Below are 23,172 nucleotides of genomic sequence, written 5' to 3' on the forward strand. Positions count from 1 at the left end.
AAGCTACTTAGAAAAATAGTGTTAGAATATTGTTTTCTTCAGTCACTCTGAAGACCCGGTGGTCCTCGTGCCTTTCTGAGTCCCTGTTCTCCTCTCCAGTGACACTGGTGGGTGGTGCCCCTGCTTCGCTCACCGAAAGCCCCGCAGCCCTCCCTGCCTGCTCTTACCACGGTGATTTTATTTACTTCTCACCCCATTGATAGAAGAAACGATAATCCCAAGGGCAGGGACTAGAACATTTAGACTAAGGAAGTGTCAAGATGACAAAATGCCAGCTGAGAAACCCAAGCGTAAGTCCCAGGCTACGACGCGGTGGCCCCCCTGCCCCCTCTCCCGGGCCCTCGCGGGCTCCGTGGGGACAGACACCCTGCAAGGGCAGCCCCGGGGCTGGACGGGCAGCTGCAGATCGTGCAGAACCCCGGCGCCTGGGCAGGCGGGGGGCTCGGTGGGCCGAGGCGCCCCCGCAAATGCCGGGCACAGCTCGGCTTCCTGTGGGACTCCGAAGCCCCGCCCGAGGAGCTAACCATTTATGTCACACTGTGACAATTATTCTGCATAAAATTATCATTAAAAACCCTAATTTTTCAGCCTCCAACCCCGCCAGTGGCCTTTTAGCATTCTTCAGCGCCGGCGTCTGCAGGCCTGTGATCACCGCGCTCATTACCTCGGTGTGGGGCCTCCCGCCTCGCGCTCGCAATCAAGCGCTAATTATACCCTCCCGGGGGCCGGGGGCCGCGGGGCCGGGGGGTCGGGGGGTCCGGGGGTCGGGGGGTCGGGGTCCGGGGTCCGGGGCCCTGGGCCGGGAGGAGGATGCAGTACTCTCCCGAGGCGTGGCGGGGTCTGGGTCTGGGGTCTTAGGGGTTCCGTCTGAGTCGCAAGGCAGGGGCCGGGGTAGGGACCAAGGGCGGGTCGAGGTCCGGGGTCAGGGCAGGTGACCGGGTGGAGCGGACCGTGTGGCCGCTGCGGGGCTCTGATGGACCGCGAGGCGGTGACCGAGGCGGGGTCCGGCGTCTGGGTGGGGTCAGGGCGCAGGTGGCGTCTGAGGTCCGCGGTCAGGGCCCGGGACCAGCTGGGTTCTGCAGCGGTGTGGGTCCCACAGGGTCTGGGGGCGGAGTCTGGAGGTGGGGTGGAGCGGGCTGGGTCTCGGAGCGGTGACAGCGGCCCGGGTCCGGATTCGGGGTAGGGTGAGGACGCGGGGTGTGCCCCGGTTCTGGGGCATGGGCCGAGGCAGGGTGCAGGGCCCAGGGATGGGGCGGGGACCCGTTAGGTGCTAAGCCGGGACCTGCGTGGTCTGGGGGCCGGCTCGGAGGCGGGGCCAGGGGCGGAGGGGCGTGGCCGGCTTCTGGAGTAATGGCCCAGGTCGGGTCCGGGTCTGGGGCTCGGCCGGGCCGCGTGTCCTTACCCGAGCGAGGCGGCCGTGCGGCAGAGGTGCAGGGGCGCCAGGCCCTCGGCGCTGAGCAGGTCGGGGTCCGCCCCGTGTTGCAGCAGCAGCTGGGCGCAGGCCGTGTGGCCCCCCAGGCAGGCCTCGTGCAGGGCTCCCTGGCCGCCGGGGCTGGCGTCGGGGTCCGCGCCACGGCTGAGCAGGTGGCGCACGCAGGCGGTGTGGCCACGGGCCGCGGCGATGCACAGGGGCGTGGTGAGCTCGCGCTTGTACTCCAGGGTCCAGAGGCCTGGGGGAGAGGAGAGGTAAAGTGAGTGGGGGTACCGGTGGGGGGCGGTGTCCATTAAGGCCGCTCTAGGGTGAAACCGTCTCTTAGAAGTAGCTACCAGGTGGGCACGTGGATTCATAAAGATACACATAGACCATATCGAGGTATATAAACACGCAGAGGGTTGGGACCAAGAAACGCAGTGAAACCCATTGAGTTCCACAAATGAGGGAGGGGGTGGATATCTCCTACGGCAGGGAGCCAGGGAGATGGAGGTGGGAAGACGAAGGAAGAGAGGGGCAGAGAGAGATCTTGAGGGAAAACCGGGGTAGGAAGCTGGAAGAAGGAGAGTCTCCAGGCCCGGGAGAGGCACCCTGAGGAAGGAGGTGGAGAAGCAAGGGGGAGAAAAGGAATAGAAGAGAGATTGATAGGGCCACCACTGAGCCAGAGGGAATGAAGGGTATTGAGAAGCAAGAGGGCCTTGCCAAATATGGGGGTGACTGGGGACTCGGCTAGGGTTTGAGGAGTGAAGGGCTGACCCAGCGGGTGAATGTGGGAGAATGGAAGCCAGGAAATCACATTTTCCAGGCTCTGCATTAGGGACAGCTTGAGGCAGGAAAGTGAGCTGTGGATTTTTCTGGAATCCAGCTCTCTCTCATTGAACCCCAAACTTGTCCCTTTATCATTAACAGGAGAAGACAGCACACAGAACAAACTGACCCGCCGAGCCAAGGTTGCTCAAGGAAAGGCCTTAGAAAGTTTAGTCCTCTTGGAAGCGCTGGGTTTCAGAGGCTCTTTGATGTGGTGTCCACATTCAGCACAATTCTGGTTTGTTTCTTTGCGCTTTTTAGGGTTGTGTGTGTGTGTGTGTGTGTGTACAGGGTTGCTCTTTCTTGGTGGATGAATGAAGCAGGTGCTATACATTGTACTTGTCTGAAAACTTTGGGTTTTCAAAAGGCCCGTGGAAGGTTGTTAGCGGCCAGGAGCGCTCGTGGAAATGGGGGAAGCGGTCCCCGGTGAATACACTTCAAGGGACAGGATTTCACATGGCAGGAATGCCTTCTGATAATGATGGAAGAATCGATACCATGGCTATAATGAGCTGCTGAGGAGACCCTTTTCACAGGCCACCTCCTTGCTGGGACCCATGCTGAGCAGATTTTGAAAGCCCACTCATAATTACCTAGCTGCATGTGGTGCGGAGTTCCAGCCTGCCCTGTGTCCCCAAGGCCCAGCCTGCGGGCTGTTGCACACTTGGTGGGGGATGTGGGGCCTATTGTCCTGGCGGTGGATGATGGTGGCCAGAGGCCCTGGGATGTGGGCCAGCGAAGCCCGGGGCTGATTTGGTGGGGGACGGATGCATATAGCCCTTGGTGATGGCAGTGGTCTACATTCCTAGAGGGGCCAGCTCCTGGTTTTCATTGTACTCACTTTCCTGAGCTAGGAAGTCTACTTACTGGGTGGGTGGGGGGCTAGGAAGGAGGTGCTCCATTCTCCAGGGCACACCAAGTTCCCAGACCAACTCCACGCACCCCCAGCAGCCCTGTTTATCCACCCTGGATTCCTGAGACTTCCCGTGGACTGATGGAAGGGATCTCGGGTGGACCTTTAGCTCAGCCACAGCGTAGGGTCAGCACTCCTGTCCAGGTCCTGGGAGGTGCTGATAAGCTTCCACAAGGCCTTCAGGAAAACCCGACTTCTGAGGCAGCTGTCTGGATCAGAAAGCTTGAATCTGCTGCCTATAACCCCCACTCCCTGGTCCAGGTTCTGCCACCAGGAGGAACAGGGACATAGGATTCTCCCCGTGGGGTACGTCCCTCTAACCATCAGCTCCTCATGCCAACACTCTCCTTAGACTGCGAGCTGGTGGGGGCCAGCATTCCATCCCGGACGTGCAGAGGGACTTGGGGGCTGGCACTATGAACCTGCTAGTGTTACCCCCTGGCCCGTGGCCCTCTTCAGGGAAGGTGGGACCGGCCACCAGAAAGTCCTCATATGAGAGAAGGTGCTGTTCCCAAGCTGTGTTTGGTTATTTCTGTGGCTTGGGTCAGCTGCAGGGAAAGTGGAGTGCTGAGCAGAAAAGAGCAAGGAATGCAGCAGTCCCCAGCCCACCCACCCTCTCTTCACAGTCCGCATGGAGGCCATAGGCCAGCACTGGCTCTCAGGGCTGCCCCTTTCACCACAACAGCTTGTCGCCTTGGCGGTCAGCATGCCCTAACTTTCTGTGGTTCGGGTGTGCTGTAGAAAAACAGCAGAACTCAGGGGTGGAAAGATTAAGGTGGAATAAAGGAAGGAGCCTTTGGATTCAGACCGCGGGTTAACATTAATACCTACTTGAAATTGCAACATTTGAGCGTGGGTAAGTGTGTCCAGGGCTGGGAGGCATGTGATTTAAAAAAAAATCCTCGATCGAGCATGCAAGCAGTTGGCATTCTTGGTTGAATCACCACCCAGCTCCTTGGAGGAATGTGTGCCCCTGTCTGGGACAGATGAGGGAGGGGAGGCCAGAAAGGCTCCGGGACCCACTGAGCTGGGGGTGGTGTGGCCCAGACCACAACTGCACTTGCCTTCCCTGAAGCCCCTGCAACCTCACTGGTTGCTATGAGCTGCTTAGCCCTTTGACAGTTTTGGGTTTATTTCCTTGTCCCCGCGTGGAGTACAAACGGGATGGTGTCTGTTCTTTGGAAGCCGATCTTACGCATTCTTTGCCTGCCCTAACCCACAAGGCAGGCACATGGGACACGGGACATTGGCCATTGACCCACTGACCACAGAGTCTCAAATCCTTTGGTCTGGCAGAGCGGCGGTGGATTCCAACACATGAACCCTCTTGGTAAATGTCTTGCATCTGGACACCCGGGGGGAAGGGTGCCCAATGCACAGAGCCAGCCAAGAAAGCCCTGGTTGCAGCCTGGTGGTCGGCAAGTCTCTACATCCCAGGTGGGAGTTACGGGGCTGTCTCTCTCCTCGGGGGGGGGGGGGTGTGGTCTCCTGCCAGCCCAGCACATAGTGGTGTCCAGGCTGCAAGAATGCCTTCAGACATATGACTCCGGGACCTCCAATTTCTTCTCCTCACTCCCCCATTCTCAGGCTCCCCTGGGTTCCGGGAGGAGCACCTGCCGAGGGCTCTCCCTCTGTGGATGCTGGCTGTGCCCCGGTCACCCTGCTGTCGCTGTGGTGTTCACAGGTTCACAGAAGGACCTCGAGCAGAGCTGCATGCCAGGGGAGCTGCCTCCCTGGCTGCCAAATGCCGCCACTGGCAGATCAGCACCCAGACCAACGCTCTCTTTTAAAGACAAGAGGCACCTTCCAGCATCAGATGGGCACTTCTCATGCACATTTTGGCCTTCGCAATTTGATTTCTCGCATGTCATCCTCTCAAACCTCATGCGGACCAGATTTCATTTACAGACGTCCCTCACTCGTGTGCGCTCAGTGCAGCGCCTGTGTGAGCAGTGTGCACACCGGAGGCACACATCCAGAGGCGTGTTAGTAGCTCCTTAAAACTTAATAGCCGAGCTTAAAAGGAAAAAGGGTACCTGACAGTCCAAATGTGGTTGGGGATTTCACCTGCCACTCCATCTCATCCTTCTTGATCTCAAACACCACGTTGGCATCCTGGAAGTAGAGGTTCATGAGCCGCTCCAGACGGCTCAGGTCTCCCATGACCAAGGCAGCATGGTACTCGAGCACTGGGGACCCAGCTCCAGCTTGAGGCTCTTTTTCCATCTTCTGAAAGATGTGAAGCTTTCCTCTAGCTGGCTCTGGCCATCTCTCCATTGCAGTGCCGTTGGTTTCAGAGAAGTTCTTCAGGAAGGGGAAAGATGGTCTCATGGAGGGTGAGCTATTTCTATTGTCATTACTCAATTGTCATCCAGTTAGGGCTCGGTGGCGGTGTATTTATAACTCCTGCGGGCTCCGATGTGATCGTGGTTACTTGATATGACCAGCATCGTGTGACCACTGACATGCCAGAGTGCTCAGCCGCCCCCTTGTGATTATATAGATGCGACTTCCAGAGACGGACCCATCTGTTTATCTCCAAAACAGCTCTCCACACAAGGGCAGACACGGAAAATGGGCGGGCCGTCTTTTCCTGCTCTGTCGGGTGTCTTGTTGTTGGCCTATCCCTTTCTTTGCTGCTGTGAACAAGGGTGGGTGGACGTGTGTTCTGAGGGCTGTGTGGGCTCTGAGCACGTATAAGGGAGCCCCAGCCTGACGCTGCAAATAACCAGGCTCTCCGCAAGGGTCCCTCGGGGGGAGGCTCCACAGGGCAGACCAGGGATTCCCAAAGGCATCATCTGGGGCTCCTCTGGCCTCTGAGTTTCTTGCAGTTGTTGAGACTTATCCCCAAAGGCCCATCCCTTGCTGAAGATGGGAAATGCCACAATTTCTGTTTCCTAAATGGATGGTAACAGCTTTTTATTAGTAACTTACTAGTTGTTACAGTTTAGTGCAGGGCTTTATTTTATTGTCTAAAAATTAATAAAAGCATTTTTTCTCATAATATAGGTTATACACAATTCTTACACCCTTTTTTCCAATTCTTGTTTTTCTCCTCTTGGGAAGTTGGGAGGGGCCCCTGTCGTGGGGCTATAGCATCCTTTGTCATGTCTGTGTGACTGTGTGACTCCCAGGAGGAGGACGGAGGCTCCGGGAGGGTGCTGCCTTGAGGGGCCAAGGGGACGCGGTGGAGCACACGCCTGGGACAGTTACGCACAGAGATGCTGTGGGAGGGGTAAGAACAGCAGCCACTGTCCACACGGCGCCAGCGCTGGACACGCACCCGTGGGATCCTGTCACTACGTGGTGTTGCAATCAAAGCCATGACAGAGACGACAGAAACTCAAGGAATAGAGGTCACAGGGGAAGCACATCCTTGGTCACCGCCAAACTTCTTAAGCACCCTCTTCCCCATGTTCCTGTCTTTTGATCTCTGTGCCTCAAAGCGCCCCTCGACTCGCTCTGTTCTTCTAAGCACAGACCACCCCCCCAGCCTGAGCAGGCTCTCCGTGTTGGCTCTTTGTTTTGAACAGTAATTTGGCCCCTGGAGGGCCCCTTTCACCAAGACTTTCCACAACAACAGGGGGCCCAGCGGAGTACCCTTGATCTTCCTCAGAAGAGGTAAGAGTGGAGGCAAAATCGCCTGCATTTATCATTGAATAAAGATATGTTTCTACCCTGGTTGCAGAGCTGATGTGCGGCATAAATGTACCTGCACGGGCTGACCCAGGGCCTGGAGGCTCCCTCACGTGGCAGAACTCACGTCTCTTCCGTGGAAGAGGGCTGTGCGGGTGCTGGGAAGAGGGAGATGTGCTCACATGTCTGGCCGCTGCGATACCTTCATGCAGGCAGGTAAGCAGTGTGGACCATGTCCCCAAAGCTGAAGGGCTCTCATTGGTGACGACAGCGTGGGGGTGGGAGGGACTTGGTCGCTGCCTGAGCTGGCTGCCATGGGGCCATGGGTTTATTATCCTCACTGCGGTTGTCTGACGCCCGGGCCGAGGCTCAGTACAGAGGGTGCAGAAGGGCTGTGGAGTTCAGCTCGCGGGGCTCAGGGTGAGCTGCAGGAGGGGGCTCCTTCTACCCACACATCCCCAGCAAGTGGCTCTCTGTCCAGGGGCCCCGTAGGTGGGCCACCTTAGGTGCCAGGTGCAGAGGAGGACACCGGAACTCCGAGATTCAGGTGACTTGCACAAGGTTTCTCGATCCAGAGATGGTCAGCACCCAAACCCCTCACTGTGGGCACAAGGACTTCCTACCTCGCCCTCACTGCTGCCGTCGACCGTGACACATTTTAGCACGGGGGTCGGTAGTCCCCTGATGCTGTACAGTGTCTCAGGCCTCCAGGTGTATGCGCGTGCTGTCCCCTGTGCCTGGCGTTCTGGTGTTCCCCTTGCCACCTTCCGGGGGCCACCCATTCTTCAACGCTCAGCTTAGATTCCCTTCACCGCCATGGCTAGTCCTGATGTCTGTCCTGGCACTCTGTCCATGGTACCTGGCTCACTGTTGGGTACTGCTCTTGTCTGTGTGCCTACTTGACCACGAGCTTCTGCTTCTTCATCTGCACGGGGGTACTTAGTACCTAGCACAGTGCTGTCACTGTGGTCCTCATCTGGTCCTCAGTGCAGACGGTGAAGGAACAAATGGACTGATCTCTTTGAAATTTGCTCAGGTGCATTGAAATTCCTCTTGTTCCTGACCACATGCTACCTTTTTCCCTTAGGGAATTTAGGGGGTAACCTGGCCCCTTGGTTGGCCAAGGACAGGGACTCAGATGCTGGGGATGGGGTCCTACCTCAGATCTGGGAGCTTCACTGTATGCGCTACCTTTCCCCAGATGTCAAGATGCCTTACCAAATTTCATGACTGTCTATTGAATGCTTCATGGGGGCTCTTTTTTTTTTATTCTAGTAGAATTAACACACAGTGTTACCTTAGTTTCCAGTGTACAATATAATGATTCAATAATTCTGTACATTTCTCCGTGTTCATCACTGTAAGTGTACTACCAATCCCCTTTACCTATTCCACCCGTCTCCCCACCCACCTTCCCTCTGGCAACCACCAGTTTATTCTCTGTATTTAAGTCTTTTTTGGTTTGTCTCTTTGTTTGTTTTGTTTCTTAAATTCCACATATGAGTGAAATCATGTGGTATTTATCTTCCTCTGACTTATTTCACTTAGCATTTTACCATCTGGGTCCACCTGTGTTGTTGTAAATGGCAAGGTTTTTATAGCTAATATCCCATTGTTTATAAATATCTCATCTTCTTTATACATTCATTCAACAATGGACACTTGGGTTGCTTCCATATCTTTTTGTACATAATGATGCAATAAAGATAGGGGTCTATATATATATCTTCTTGAATTAGTGTTTTTGTTTTCTTTGGGTAAATACCCAGTAGTGGAATTACTGGATAAAATGGTAAATCTGTTTTTAATTTTTTGAGGAACCTCCATACTATTTTCTACAGTGGTTGCACCAATTTGCGTTTCCACTAGCAGTGCACGAGGATTGATTTTTCTTCACATCCTTTTCAACACTTGTTATTTCTTGTGTTTTTGATTTTAGTCTTTCTTCAAGTATAACGTGATATCTCTTTGTGGTTTTAATTTGCATTTCCTAATGATTAGAGATGTTGAGCATCTTTTCATGTGTTTGTTGGCCATCTGTATGTCTTCTTTGAACAAGTGTCTGTTCAAGTCCTCTGCTCATTTTTAATTGGATTATTATTATTATTATTTTATGGTGTCGAGTTATATAAGTTCTTTATATATTTTGGTATTAACCCCTTATCGGAGATATCATTTGCAAATATCTTCACCCATTCAGTAGGCTGCCTTTTGTTTGTTGATGGTTTCCTTTGCTGTGCTGATTTTTATTTTGGTGTAATCCCAAAAGTTTTTGCTTTTGTTTCCCTTGCCAAAGGAGACGTATCTAGAAAAATGTTTCTATAATTGATATCAAAGAAATTACTGCCTGTGTTTTCTTCTAGGGATTTTATGGTTTCAGGTCTCACATTTAGGTCTTTAATCCATTTTGAGTTTATTTTTGTGTGTGGTGTAAGAAAGTGCTCCAGGGGCGCCTGGGTAGCGCAGTCGTTAAGCGTCTGCCTTCGGCTCAGGGCGTGATCCCGGAGTTCCGGGATCGAGTCCCACATCGGGCTCCTCCGCTAGGAGCCTGCTTCTTCCTCTCCCACTTCCCTGCTGTGTTCCCTCTCTCACTGGCTGTCTCTCTGTCACATAAATAAATAAAAAAAATCTTAAAAAAAAAAAAAAAAGAAAGTGCTCCAGTTTCGTTCTCCTGCATGTTGCTGACCAGTTTTCCCAGCACTATTTGGTGGAGACTCTCTCTTTCCCATTGGATATTCTTGCCTTCTTGTCATAGACTAATTAAGCATATAAACATGGGTTTATTTCTGGGTTCTCTATTCCATTCCACTGATCTATGTGTCTGTTTTTGTGCCACTACCATACTGTTTTGATTACTACCATTTTCTAGGGTATCTTGAAATCTGGGATTGTGATGCCTCCACTTCAACTTCGTTCTTCTTTTTCACGACTGCTTTGGCTATTTTGTTGTTGTTGTTGTTGTTTGTTTGTGTTTTTTTTTTTTTTGAAGTTCTCTCTATATTTTAGGATTATTCTAGTTCTATAAAAAATGTTGTTTGTATAGAGAGTGTATTAAATCTGTAGATTGTTTTGGGTGGTGTGGACATTTTAACAATATTGATTCTCCCAATCCATGACAATGGAGCCATGAGGGCTCTTTAAAACCTCATTTCGCATGTTTTACATTTTACCTCCCTTGTCTCCATCAGCAGCGGCAAAGACAGAATCAGTGTCATCAGCGGAACAGCCGAGATTTTTTTCAAGGGCCCCCTGTGTGCCTAAAACACTGCTGGGTGCTATGGCCAATGCAGTGGTAAAGAACATAACCACGTTTGCAAGCAAACCACAGCCTCCGTCAGACGTAAGAGGCTTGTGCGTACAGAAAACGACGAAAGGCAACGCTACGTGACCATTTCCCTTATCAGTTGTACACTGGAATAAAGCCAGCCGCTGTCCCCGCTTCATTCAAAGACTCTGCAGTTACGCTATAGTTCTTTGGATTTTGCATTTCTACCCGCTTAGCCATTTTGCCATGTTATTTTTCTCAGACGGATTGTGATTAGATCCACTTCTGAAGGACTTACTCATACACAACTATAATATGATCCAGCCTGGACTTTACTTTGAACTGGAGAATTCCATTGTTCCTGATATGTTTTGTCACGGGTTATTTTTAAAAGGGGTGGGAAAACTGGAGGTAGGTCCAGGGATAAGAGCCATTCTGGCCTGTGCTCTGTGGTAAATTTAGCTTTCCATGCATTGTATTTGTCAACGGTGCCCTAAATATCCAAGCTTGATTTCAGGGGGTAGGGAGTAGTAGTCCAGAAACAGACGTGGTTCTTTGCGAGAGCTTTAAAAATAGCTCGTGGGCGACAGCTTTGGTTTTACAAGTAGGACGTGTAGATTACTTCAGGAGCACGACAGAGGCAACTTGTTTTTGTTTTCGTTTTTTTAAAGAGCAATAATAGCCACATGTGTTATTATTACATTAAAAAACAAAATAAAAACCAAAACCCCTACAAATACTTATAAACCAATCCATTCGTTCATCTATTCTTTCAACGAACATTCATGGACTATTACTCTCTAGGGTGTGTGGTTAGGTTTTGGGGATACAGAGACAAAAAATACAATAATCCCGCCCCCAAGGATCACACAGGAAAGTGCAGTGACCACAGGACCCTCACACGCAGGAGTTTTTTAGTCCTCCTCCCTACCAGCTGAACAGTGTCCTTTAGTGACAGGTAAACGGCTCTGTTTCCTGATCCAGCACCGGGCTCCTTCTGGCCCATTGTACGACAGTTCTCTCCAACCATACCTTGCTTGGGTCAGGCCATTTTAATTTCATTTTCATTGTCCTCACCCTTCTCAGCTCAGTCAGAGCCAATGCATAAGCTTCAAGATACAATTTGAACTTTGTCTTCTCTGCCTATTTCAGTCCATAGGAAAACTCGACTTCTTCCGAGAGTGAATCTGTATACGATGTTGCTGAGCAATTATCAAACCCTTGAGGAGTTGTGATAAAACAGAAGGACCAGAAAGACGAGAGTTGTAGTTTCCAAATAAGAATTTGGTTCCTCAAAGTCTGAATTGACATCGATGCTGGGCAAGACCCCTAAGAAGGATGAAAAAGATGGCTTGGGAACATTTAGAAAAGGGAGTGGGGTACTTGGAGCTCTGTGGGTCACTAGGAACCAGTCACGGTGGATAAAAGAAGTTTCCTTTGCGACATGGAATTATTCATGACTATGTAGAGGGATGCAGGCAGGGGTATAGTTCTACCTGCGGCAGAAAGCTTCCTGGAAACCTTTTAGAGAAGGTGGGAAAAAATATGGGTCTTCTTATAGGAAAGTCTTGCTGAAAACTCCCACTTGAGAAATAATACACATGGTATGTGCCAAGCAGCGGTTCAAATCTTGGCTGTAAAATGGAACCACCTGGGGAGCATTAAAAAGATACGGATGTCTGGATCCCAACCTGAAAGGACCTGGTGGCATGGGTTGGGGAGTGTAGCCTGGGCATTGGGTCTGTTAGACACCCTCCCCCCAGCACAGGTGCTTCTAATGTGCAGACAAGGTTTTCATTCTGATCCCGTACGATATATGCTTATGGGTGGTTGAGGTGAACTTACGGAAAGGTGGATATCAGATTGGTGGGTGACATGGAGCCTATCACAATCGTAAAGTATCTCGAGAGGCCAGAGCCAGGGGCTGATTCAGCCAATGCCCCAAGGTGACATTCAAAGCCCAGGCACATAGGATCCCATGGTCCTCTGCGTCAGGGGGCTGAGACCTCTGCATGCTGCTGGGGGCTCCCATTTGCGGTACTAGAGTTTTCTTCTTCTTGATTTTAGAGTCAGGGGTTAGTGGGGCTACTGTTGATGTTATAGCCACATTTCGGTGACATAAATACAGCAGATTATTTGACAGTATTTTAAACCATTCATAGAGCACATTGGTACAGAGTAACTTGCGTCAGTCAGGTGTTAATTTGAGTTCCCTTCCTCACCAAGACCCTGGGCTGCAGGGGACCCGGAGGCCTCCCTGGGACCCTGAGGGCACCTGTGCTTTGTCTCCCGGTGTTTTCCGTGGCCTCCCTGTCTGCCCCCACCCTGGGGCACAGAATGAACTCCTTAGGTTTTCTGTGTCACTTGTTTGCTTTTAAGGCCACTACCAACATCCTGTAGGGAGTTTGGCGACTCTCCTGAAGATATGAAGGGCCTGGCACCGTGTGCAGACTTACCCCACCTCCATCTGCACTTCCTCTGTCTCTGGCGCAAACACCTAACTCCCCCCCCTTCCCCTTCACTGTGGTTCCACGAATTCTCAGGCCCTGCCAGTTTCAGCTTCTTGTCCAGGGACCTGGTCCAGGAAATTCTTCTTCTTCTTTTTTTTAAAGATTTTATTTATTTATTCGACAGAGAGAGAGACAGCCAGCGAGAGAGGGAACACAAGCAGGGGGAGTGGGAGAGGAAGAAGCAGGCTCCCAGCAGAGGAGCCGGATGTGGGGCTCGATCCCAGAACGCCGGGATCACGCCCTGAGCTGAAGGCAGCCGCTTAACCGCTGTGCCACCCAGGCGCCCCCAGGAAATTCTTTTGAACAAATACAGCGCTCTTCTTGAAAGAGTAGGATTCTGATGAAAATAATCTTGTTTAGTTTTAGTTCTTCAGAAGAACTATCAAACGGCACCTATTTGATGGAGGAACTTCTCTTGTATCTGTGGACTATTTCAGAGTACTAAACAAATTTGATTGTGGTGGGCTTTTATTGCCCACGGTGGAGTCATCTTGGGAAAAGAAGGACAAAGATCCAAATAGGGGTGGATACCCAGCTTCTCTCTGGACAACTCAGTGAATGAACTATATCTCCCGAATAACTACCCAGGTGGTCACCAGATTTGAATGTAATTTTGCAAAGAATATTTATGGGACTTAAATTATAAACATAATGTTTTATCCATAGGAGACACGAAAACTGAAGGGCAGGCAGCTAATGAGAGGGAGTTTTGGCCTCGAGATCAAATGGGATGAAAAAGTAAAATCCACCTTAAAATCATAATGATAGTGTTTGAATGAATGGTGGTTATTATTCTCAAGTGATGTCAAGATCTTTGCATCCTGCCATTGAACTGATGAATGATTTTCTTCTGCTCAGAAGTGTCTGACGATGAGCCCTGCTGGTACTCGGTGGAAGAATCTAGTTGAGCTTGAAATGTGGGTTTTATTATAGGGTCAGGCTGCTATTTCTCCAGCACAGAGACTTTCCGTGTGTTCAGGCCACGAGGTGGAGGCTGGAAGATGCCCTGTCATTTCTTTGTGCTCTTGGGGACAGCCAAATGTGTGGGTTCTTTCCTCGGCCATTGGGCAAATGTCTGCTTCCTTCTGGGGTCAAGTGTCCAGGTAAATGGACGAACGAGGGCAGCAAGTCATTCCCCACAAGGTGGACGTTGTGAGACTCTGAGCACTTTCTCAAATATGTGAATGTATATTGTTATCCTGGTCAATTCGTACTTCCTACATGAATCGTTTCTGTAAATGGCCATGTATGAAATCCGATCAGACCATAGGATACTCACATTCCTACCGCTTGGCCAATAGCTAAGGTCTTACAGTGAATCTACTTTCACTGTAAATCATTTTATCTTGTTTTGGTCCCCACTCTCCCATTTAATCTCTAAAGGCCACTCCTCCTTCATCCCCACTCCCTGTAGCTTTTCAAATAACAAAAAAAAAAGTTTTTAGAATAATAAGCTAGGCGGGTGTGTAAGGCTCTGCTTTTAAGAGCTCCAGGACACATTCACCCATCTACCAGAGTTAGTCACACAGACATTAATATAAAAAATGTTAAAATATCTCAACCTTTTCTCTGAATAACAATGTTAGCACAGCACACCTCATTTAACAAAACATTAAAACATTTTACTTCCTCAGATCAAGTGTATCTATTAATAATGACTTAAATTGTCTGTACTGATTTCACATTATTAAGAAATCTCATTCCCATCATGCGGAAGAACACAATATGGCGGGGGGGGGGGGGCGGGGGGAACACCTCGCTAACCTATTTTCCCGACATTGCCACCCAGCCCAACGCAGATCACGCAAAACAACAAAGTCACTTCTCATTATGAATGCGATCTTATCCAAAGGTCAAGTGCTGCTTTCATCCATAGCCCAGGAGGGCTTTTTTGGAAGCTCAGAAACAAAGGTGCCCTTGAGTGCTGCGTACCCACCGTGGTGGAGTGGGAAACCGAGCGGCCCGACGCTCACACGCACGGCCACGAGTAAATAGCCCTGGAAGGACATTTATAGACTCTGGGGACGTTGCTGGAAAGCATATTATGGAAGCTTTCCCTGATAAAGGTGACAAAGTTTCTTTACGACTGTCATGGGGATTTAATTACATGATAAAATTGCAGCTCCTGCCTCTTGAGACAAATTGCATGTTAAGACTGATTGTTTTTTATGAATCTCACACAGGGAGCAAAATACTTCTCTCTTGAAGTTGCTTTGATCTGATCGTTATGTCCTGTCACCCTTCATATCCCTTCTAGGAACGAGAACGTGACTGATCCTGCAAGTGAGGAGGGAGGGCTCCTGGTGGGCTCGCTCGGTTGCTTTGCAGCTCCGCATGGAGCAGAGTGTGGCCAGTTTTAGCTAGTGGATTTAAACTCGACTTCACTTATTTTTCTGCTGGTGAAAAATGAGAACGTCGGGCTTCTAGCAGAAAGACCGGAAAAAAGGCATTAAAAGAAATGAGAGTGACTATCAAAGACATCCACGTTATACAATGTTACTAATTTCAAATGCAAGTTAAAATAACAAGATTATTTAAAAGTCAAATTTTGGAGAAGTTCAGCGAAACTGATGCTTCTTATTTTGTAGGTGGAAGGGTAAATTTCTGTGCAATTCGGAAATATTCTATGTTGAGCTTATCTGTACGGGGGATTTTTCAGGTGCCAGCAGCCTACAGAGGCCAAGAGTCGAAGTCCTTGCCTCTGGGAAGTGTCACACTTTAGGAGAGGTAGATGAGGCAACCGGTAACTAGTGAGCAGGACAGATCCCTGCCAGGGAGAGGAACAGGGCTACATCGCACGGGGCCCTGGGTGCGTCTGGAAGCGGGGTCAGGCAGAGGGGGGGATTTGGTAGAAAAGAAGCAGCAGCCAGCATGCCCAGGGACTCAGAGCCGAGGTGAGTGGCAGGAACTAGACCTTTGGTGGACATGGAGACGGGCCGCCCAGACCCCACGTGAGGGAGGACTTGTTGCCCCAGATGGCAACCCTTCGGGGTATAACTCAGCTGCAGAGAGCCGCCTCCCTCCAGAACACACCTCCCATGACCAATCAGGTGTGTGCAGAGGTCCTGCCGTCTTGACCCAATGCGGGAAAACTGTGAGAGGGATCTCAGCGCCAGAGGTCCCCTAGAGCAGGCCACACATAGCACGTGGGGCCTGCGTCACAGGTCAACTTCTCCTCTGCCAGTCTGATTTCCTCCCTCTCTTCTCAGGCGTTCGTGCCCTGCAAATACCCTGCGAGGCAAACCACTCAGCATCAGACCGTGAGCCCCTGGGGCTCTCGGGCCACCCGGAAGGATGGGTTGATGTGCTTTTAGAGCACGTGAAGACAGGAGAGGGGAGAGATGGCCTGTCCAAGAGCCAAGAAGAGTGTAAGGGACGGATGGTGTCATTGGGGTACGGTTTCAACCAGAGTTTCTAACCACTGGTAAAGGACCCGCGACTTTTTTTTTTTTTTGGTCTCAATTTGCCATGGGCTGATTCTTAAAAATATAATTAAAATTAATTATAAGAAAAAATACAATAGAAAAAAGTCCAGTAATCACACGCTGTCGTATTAATGGTCAAGTTGCTGTCAATATGTTTAAAAGCTTACTGTCAATTTCCATGGCAAACACTTGGCGGAGCATCATCTGCTTCCCACCGCGCTCTGGCTAGTGCTGTCACCCATCCCTCCCTGGGGTACAGAGTGAGTGAAAGGGTGCTGGCAGAAGTGGTGGGGTAAGTGAGCTCCTGGCGCATCTTCCGGGCCCTTGAACGCTTGCTATAAAATATGAACTGGAAGCTGTTGGGCTGGGGTCACCAGACTTTTTCTGTAAAGTGCCAGAGAGCAAATATTATCTGTAAAGTGTCAGATAGATTTTGTAGGTCATACGGTCCCTGTGGCAACTCTTCAGCTCTGCCGTGATAGCATGAAAGTAGTCATTGACAATGCGTAAATGAATGAGCATGGTCAATCAAACTTTACTTGTAAAAACAGGCAGCCAGCCCTCGGGTCATAGTTTGCTGACTTTTGCTGCAGGCAGTAGGGAGCCACTGCAGGTCTGTGGGAAGGAGAGAGGCATGCACCTCCAAACAGGAAGCTGTCATTGCACTCTTCTCTCCGTGTGCCTTTCCCAGCCCTCACTCCAGTGACCCTGCTATTTTCACAGTCAGCAGCGCATCCAGGTACCCGACACACATCTGACTTACTTCCCTCACCTATATCCTGCTTCCGGTTTGCTGAACTTCTTGAATCTGTAAATTTATGTCTTTCATCAAATTTGGGAAATGTTTGGTATCTATTTCTTTAAATATTTTTTCTGCTCCATTATCTTCCTGCTCTCTTTCTTGGACTCCAGTTGGATACGTTAGATCTTTTCAGTTGTCCCACAGTCTCTGTTCATTTTATTTTCTATCATTTTACTCACTGTTCTTCAGGTTGGATACTTTCTGTTGATCTGTTTTCAAATTCACAGACCTTCTTCTGTGAAGCCCATTCTTGGTTAGAACAAAGCCAACTCTAGCTTCAAGGGCGGTGGGGGTGTTGTATTGCCTTAGGGACTCAGCAAAGAAGGAGGCACCTCGGGGCGCCTGGGTGGCACAGCGGTTAAGCGTCTGCCTTCGGCTCAGGGTGTGATCCCGGCGTTCTGGGATCGAGCCCCACATCAGGCTCCTCCGCTATGAGCCTGCTTCTTCCTCTCCCGCTCCCCCTGCTTGTGTTCCCTCTCTCGCTGGCTGTCTCTATCTCTGTCGAATAAATAAATAAAATCTTTAAAAAAAAAAAAAAAAAGAAGGAGGCACCTCCTTGGTACCAATCTCTCCGCTGCCATCCTTCCTATGTAAAAAGAGTTTTTGTTTTTTCCAAATTAGATTATCTCATTCCATTGTTGAATGGATCCTCACTGCCTTTCCAGATAAGTGTAAACACCTGTCTAGAATTCTTGGTCTTACTTGCTTTGACTTTCCTCCCTCTGCTCTTATGAACACACCCTCGTTTCCAGGCAGGTCCCTCTTCCTTGCACAGGGCGGTATGCCCCTGTGTGCTCCACGTTTGCCCACTCTCCTCCCTCCATTTGGATTCCCTTCCTCTCGATCATAGCCTGTTAACAACATGTCCATCTATCAAGGGCCAACCCAAGAGAATTTTAGTGTACCCCATATGCTATTTGGTCTATTCATATTTATTATGTACCTACTGTGTGCCAGGATACGGTGAACAGGACAAACCCAGTCCCTGTTCATATCCAGTTGCTGAATTTGGTATTGGAAGATAAGGGGCAATGGGACAGTGAAGTAAACCCAGGCTACAGGTAATGCACTTGCCACTTCCAATTACTGCCTTAGGAATGTTTTTCCTGAGCAGAGCACACCATTGCAGGAACCATCATCCTCCTGGGAAGGAGAAAAGCCTCTTTGCTATCATCCTCATTTCTTTTTGTTCTTTCAAAACTCTCCAGTGTGCTTGGGAGTGATGCTAATAGAAGTATGTCATCAGCATACATTATTTCTTTATTAGCCTGTTTCTCAATTTTGATTCTGAAAATATCCTGATTTAGTCTAATTGCAATTTCACTGTGTTCCACAGGCAGTGACAATTCATACTGGGGGGAGCTGAGACGTGACCCTGTAGGATTTTTCTTCCTGCCCCATATGCTCTGAAGCTGGACCATTAGCTCTAAGACATGCATCTCATCTCATCACAGTGATTCAACCTGCTTCTGGGAAAAAAAGAGAGCCTAGGGTGTGTATCTGCTTGAAAGCAAAGAAATATCTTTATTCTAGGTGGTGGGCGATATTTTTCTGTATCTAAAGCAAAGACTGAAGCCATTTTATTCCTAAATAATTTAACTATATTCAAAGATAATCTGATGTTATTGTAGGAAAGTGTATTTCTAATAAATTCCACTTGATCTGGGTGAATCAATTCAGGCAGCGCATAATTGAGTCTGTTAGCAAGGACTTTAGCAAGAATTTTGCAATCAGTGTTAATTAAGAAGATGGGACAATAATTTGTGCATAATTCCGGATCTTTTCCTGGCTTGTGAATCAAAGTAATAAGAGCAATGCTCCGGCTGGTGGTGGGATAGTGTCATTAGGTGCTGATTTATAAGTACTTAGAAAGGTTTAATTTCATTTTGCTTCGAGCAGGGTCTCCCTGCCCCCACACTGTCTGCTCAGGGTGTGCAGCCGAGATGGCGGAGTGCTTCCCTCTCTATCCTTCCCTGTTGCCGCTGACCTCATGCTTTCCATTTCTCTTTTATTCGGCAGCCAAGGACCCCACTTATTCATCCGTGTTTTTTCTTAATACTCTTATTTGAATGATTTGAAGCCCGAGACTCCATGCTATTGATGCGTGTGGTCATGAGTATACATGTGTGTAAAGTAAAGGGTTGTATGCAGCTTCAGTGGGGAAATTTGTTCATGGGTCTTCCTGCAAAATGTGTCTGGTGGGGAGGTATCAAGGGCCCTTGACTAAAACTCAGGAAACATACCTTGTTTACACCCTGCTGTGAACTGGCTATTGGCCAGTGGAAGAACAAATGTGAGCCTCAGTGTCCCCATCTGTAAAATGGAGCTGTAAGACGGACAACTACGGGCCTCAGGGAATGCTGGGAAGAGCACTGGATTTATACTTTCTACCAGCTGTGGGACCTCGGGCGTGTAACATAACCTCTTAGAGCCTCGCTTCCCTCAGCTGGGTAAGCGGGAAAGACAATAGCCCTCAGGAAGGTCCTTGCTACCTGTGATTCCTCTCTCCTTGCCTCCACTTGGGGCTGGCTCCAGTTCTAGCATGTTCTGGGTTGGGGACGTGTTCTCCCTAACAATGAGAAGAGGCTGGCCCTGTGCCAAGCTGCTGCTTATTTGGTGCATTCAAGTTCACGAACCAGTCTCCCACCAGCCCCTCCAGGAGATACCTTCCTTCCCCCGTTGGTGTGGAGACAGCCATTCCTTTGAAGGTGGGGTGGGGTCTACACAGGCCTCTGTTAGGGTGCACCGCACTTCTGAAGGCAACGGGGTTTTGATAACGTCCTCCACAAACACAAGTCATTGGTCTCAAAACCTTAGTTAGCACAATTTATAAAGACCCTGAGAGATGACCTGACCAATCCCATTTTTTTAAAGTGAGGATATGGAGGTTCAGAGAGAGAGGGACTGCCAAGTTCAAGGCCACAGAGGCAGTGCTAGAGCCAAGGCAAGAACCCGGGTCATCTCACTGTTAGTCTCTCGCCTTCCCGATACACCGCGTCTCAGAGCCACCAGCGGCGCGCGGGCTTCCGTCATTAGTCCTACAAGGGAGGGGCTGTGCTCATCTAGCTGACATGTGACTGGTTTGTCCTGGGTGATGTTCTCCTCCGTGCGTGGGGAAGGGGTGGCCGATGTGGCCCTAATGTGATGGTGGACTCAGGGTCAAGCCTGCAGGGGTGCTGGTTGCGTGAGAGGCTGAATTCCGCAAACAGACCCCATCCTGACGTGTACGCGCATGCCTATCACGCGCTCCCCACACTCGTTCCCACCTATATACAGGCTGCTCCGCGCGATCTCTTAATAAAAACCCAATTAGTATTTCTTTAACTTGCCTCCAGATGCTTAAATACCATTACCCCAAACACAACATAATGTCTCTAGTTTTCTGTTTCAATCAAGAATTCAAGTAGCATCTTGACTTGTATATAATATATCAGCAGCAAAATCATGGAATGCTGACATCCTTAATAATAGCAATTAGTAATCAGTTGTTTCTTAAGTAGTTTGATTACGCCAGTTACCAAATTGTACAGTTGCTGCATTTGGGGGCAAGAAGGGTCTCGCCACCCCTCCCCCAGCCCTCCTTTCTTCCTTCCCATGTTCTCGGTGGTTAGTGAGCCGACAGGCATTGAAGAGATGCAAAGACAAATGACGCAACTGTCACTGGTATTACACAGCAGAGCCTTGGTTTTAGCAGAAAGTAGAATTAAATATTTCTTCGCAGGAAGACTAACCCCAGTAGTGTCCATGGGAAGGCAGTCTGTGCAAACCCACCTTAAGGTCAGCAACGGAGCTCAGCCCGTCCGTGCCCGGCAGGACACACGGACTTTGAGCTCCTTCTCAGGGCAGAGACCCCATGAGGCTCTGGATACCAATAAGCGTTAGGCAAGGATTTCACCTTCAAGGAGTCATTTTTAAGTTTTAAATATCTGGTGGGTATAACAATTAGCCCAGCAAGGCCATGTGTTTCTGTAACTAATGGAGACTGAGGGCCTTATGTCCTCGTGGAGGGAGGAGAATCTGTGGGCCAGCTGAGCAGGGGTGGTCCTCCAGCGGAGGCCGTCCACCGAGCAGGGTCTGGAAGGAAGGGGTGGCCTGAGCAGAGGAGGTCCTCACTGCCTCAGAATTTGGGTGCAGCCCTGGTGGGGAGGCTCCTATTGGAATGGGGTGGATGGGATAGATGGGGGCGCTGGTTATGGGGGATCTGCGTGCTCAGCCCTGCTCAGCTTATCACACACACAGAGAGAGAGAGAGAGAGAGAGAGAGAGGCCATGCCCCACTCACAGTCCATTCTTGCGGGGCAGCTGGTGGTTCTGCAGGGGCCTTGTGAGTTGTGTCGTTAGGAGAATCCCAGTCGATGACCATTCCCTGCCTGTCTGCCAACTGTGTAGGGAGGACACATGCTGCATTTTGCCCCATGATCCTCTAGGGCTAAAATTTCAAGTTCCTCTGACCTCCACCCTCCTCAAGGGGGGACATGTACACCTGGGGAGACTTCTCTAGGAAAAGCCGTTCCCACCATTTTCTCAGCTCGGTGCCTCTTTTTCTCTATGCTTTTATTGTGATGCTGACATGGATGAATTGGAATAAATTATTACTATTTTTTGTGTGTTCCATTTGGTGGAATAATGAGTTCACACTGCAATACACATGGGGATTTCACTGACAGATACAAGGTCCTTGTGTGTTCACAGTGACAAGCACACAAGAGAGAATGGTTACTTTTCTTTTTCTTATGTTTGCAAATCGTCATCTTTGAACAATACTCAAAAATCTGCCAACCAGGGTTGTCCTTGGGATGGAAACTTTCCTCCTCTCCCCTATATGCATTTGCCAGCATGCCACTTGGCTCCGGGCTCTCCCAGACTGAGTGGGCATTCCCGGTGCTGGTCCCGCTGGCCTAGCCCCATTCCCCATCTTCATATTCCTCCCCTGGAGTTTTTAAATTCTTCACAGTATCCATTCCCGGTATGGGCTACATTTCAAGGTATTGCCATAAGTTCTGACCACTCTTCCAGCATTCTAAAGATCCCACATGTATATTTAAACCCAAACAGCTCTTGTTCCTGCCAAGGATGGTCTCCAAGGACTCACAGTTGCCTTGAGAAAGAGCTCGTTTGCTCCCACACTCAGCAAAAAGGAACTCACGCTCCATTGCAGGCTGTGACAATGAGTTTTGGGGATCATAGCCTCAGAGAAGCACAGAGATGGATGGGACCTCAGCACTGATCCGAGCCAGCGTTTCCCAAAAAGCACCTACAAGCGACCAAGTCCCCTGGTGGCAAAGCCACACCGAGCCTTTAATATACTTGTGCCAAAGTCCAAGCAGGTGACCCCAAAGGAAGCATCTCCCGAGCTCATTCCACCACGGACCTCTGTTTGGGAAGCCCTCGTTGAATCTCACGTCACTGGCCCAGAAAGGAAAAGTGACTTTCCTAAGGTCACACAGCTCATGGGTGGCAGAGCCCAAGCTTCCTTCCGGAACATTCCATTCCACGGCAGGAGCTTCTTCAGACCCCTGATAACCTCCCCATGCTGACGTCACCTGGGCTGCGAGCCTGGGAGGCACCACGCGTGTTACCCCTGTCTGCATTCTCCACTCTCTGTACTGCAAGCACACAGCACAGGCTCCGCACAGTCTCCAGCAGTCCCTCGGTTGTCAATCTTGGTTGGTGGCACTGGCACCTCTACTTGTCACCAAGACCTTCCCATGGACACACCCATGCAGTTCTCATCTTGGTCATTTATCTTTGTATTTATCCTGCTCTCTTGGTTGAGACCCTTGTCACCTTTCACCTGGAAACTGCCTTCAGTCACCCCCTAAGCGGGCTCTCCTCCCCTTTCTTGTTTCCTCCAAATCCTGCTTTCACATCGTGCCCAGAGCGGCATACACAAGACTGAGCATGCCGTACTCTCTGCCCCAAGTTCAAGGCCAGCCTGCTTTCCCTATAATAGAATCACTGGTAACAAGATGTTTTAATCATTCAGGGTACGATCATCCTGAAAGGAAAACAACCCCGAACTAACCCAAGCCCTTAAAACATGTCATCAGCAACGAACAGGTCTTGCCTTTCTGGATGATGCAGTTCTGTGGGGAGAAGTATATACATACGTGATTTAGAATGTAATGGGTTCATTGTGGGAAGGAATGAAATTCTCAACACAGATTTCATTGATTTCCAGTGTTCAGCAAAGTTGTGGTGGGCGGGGCAGTAAAGATGGTGCAGGGCAATTAGTAACGCGAAAAGAATGATACTTTAAATTGGGGATTCCAAATACACGGATCCCCAACCAGCTGCCACGGCTTCGTAAAGGGGGACGTGGATAGGGGGGACTTGCTTTTAAGCATAGCAGAAAACAGAGGGCAACAAAGGTAGGCAGGGTT

At 49.8% G+C, this 23,172-nt stretch overlaps 1 protein-coding gene across 8 annotated transcripts in view; it reads right to left on the reverse strand.

Moving 5' to 3' along the window:
* ASB18 (ankyrin repeat and SOCS box containing 18) overlaps nt 1-23,172 on the reverse strand; it is a 61,465-nt gene that overhangs the window by 36,242 nt on the left and 2,051 nt on the right. For 4 of the 8 annotated variants that reach the window (XM_087864677.1, XM_087864676.1, XM_087864669.1 and 1 more), the window contains exon 2: nt 1,403-1,670. In XM_087864677.1, coding sequence (XP_087720803.1) covers nt 1,403-1,670 — 268 coding nt within the window. Of the gene's footprint in view, nt 1-1,402; nt 1,671-5,188; nt 5,646-23,172 lie in introns of those variants that run through there. The other 4 variants (XM_045794048.2, XM_087864672.1, XM_087864661.1 and 1 more) reach the window with 4 other exon arrangements.

Source organism: Ursus americanus, chromosome 1, assembly GCF_024610735.1.
Source record: "Ursus americanus isolate L20-20 chromosome 1, mUrsAme1.1.p, whole genome shotgun sequence".
NCBI lineage: Eukaryota > Metazoa > Chordata > Mammalia > Carnivora > Ursidae > Ursus > Ursus americanus.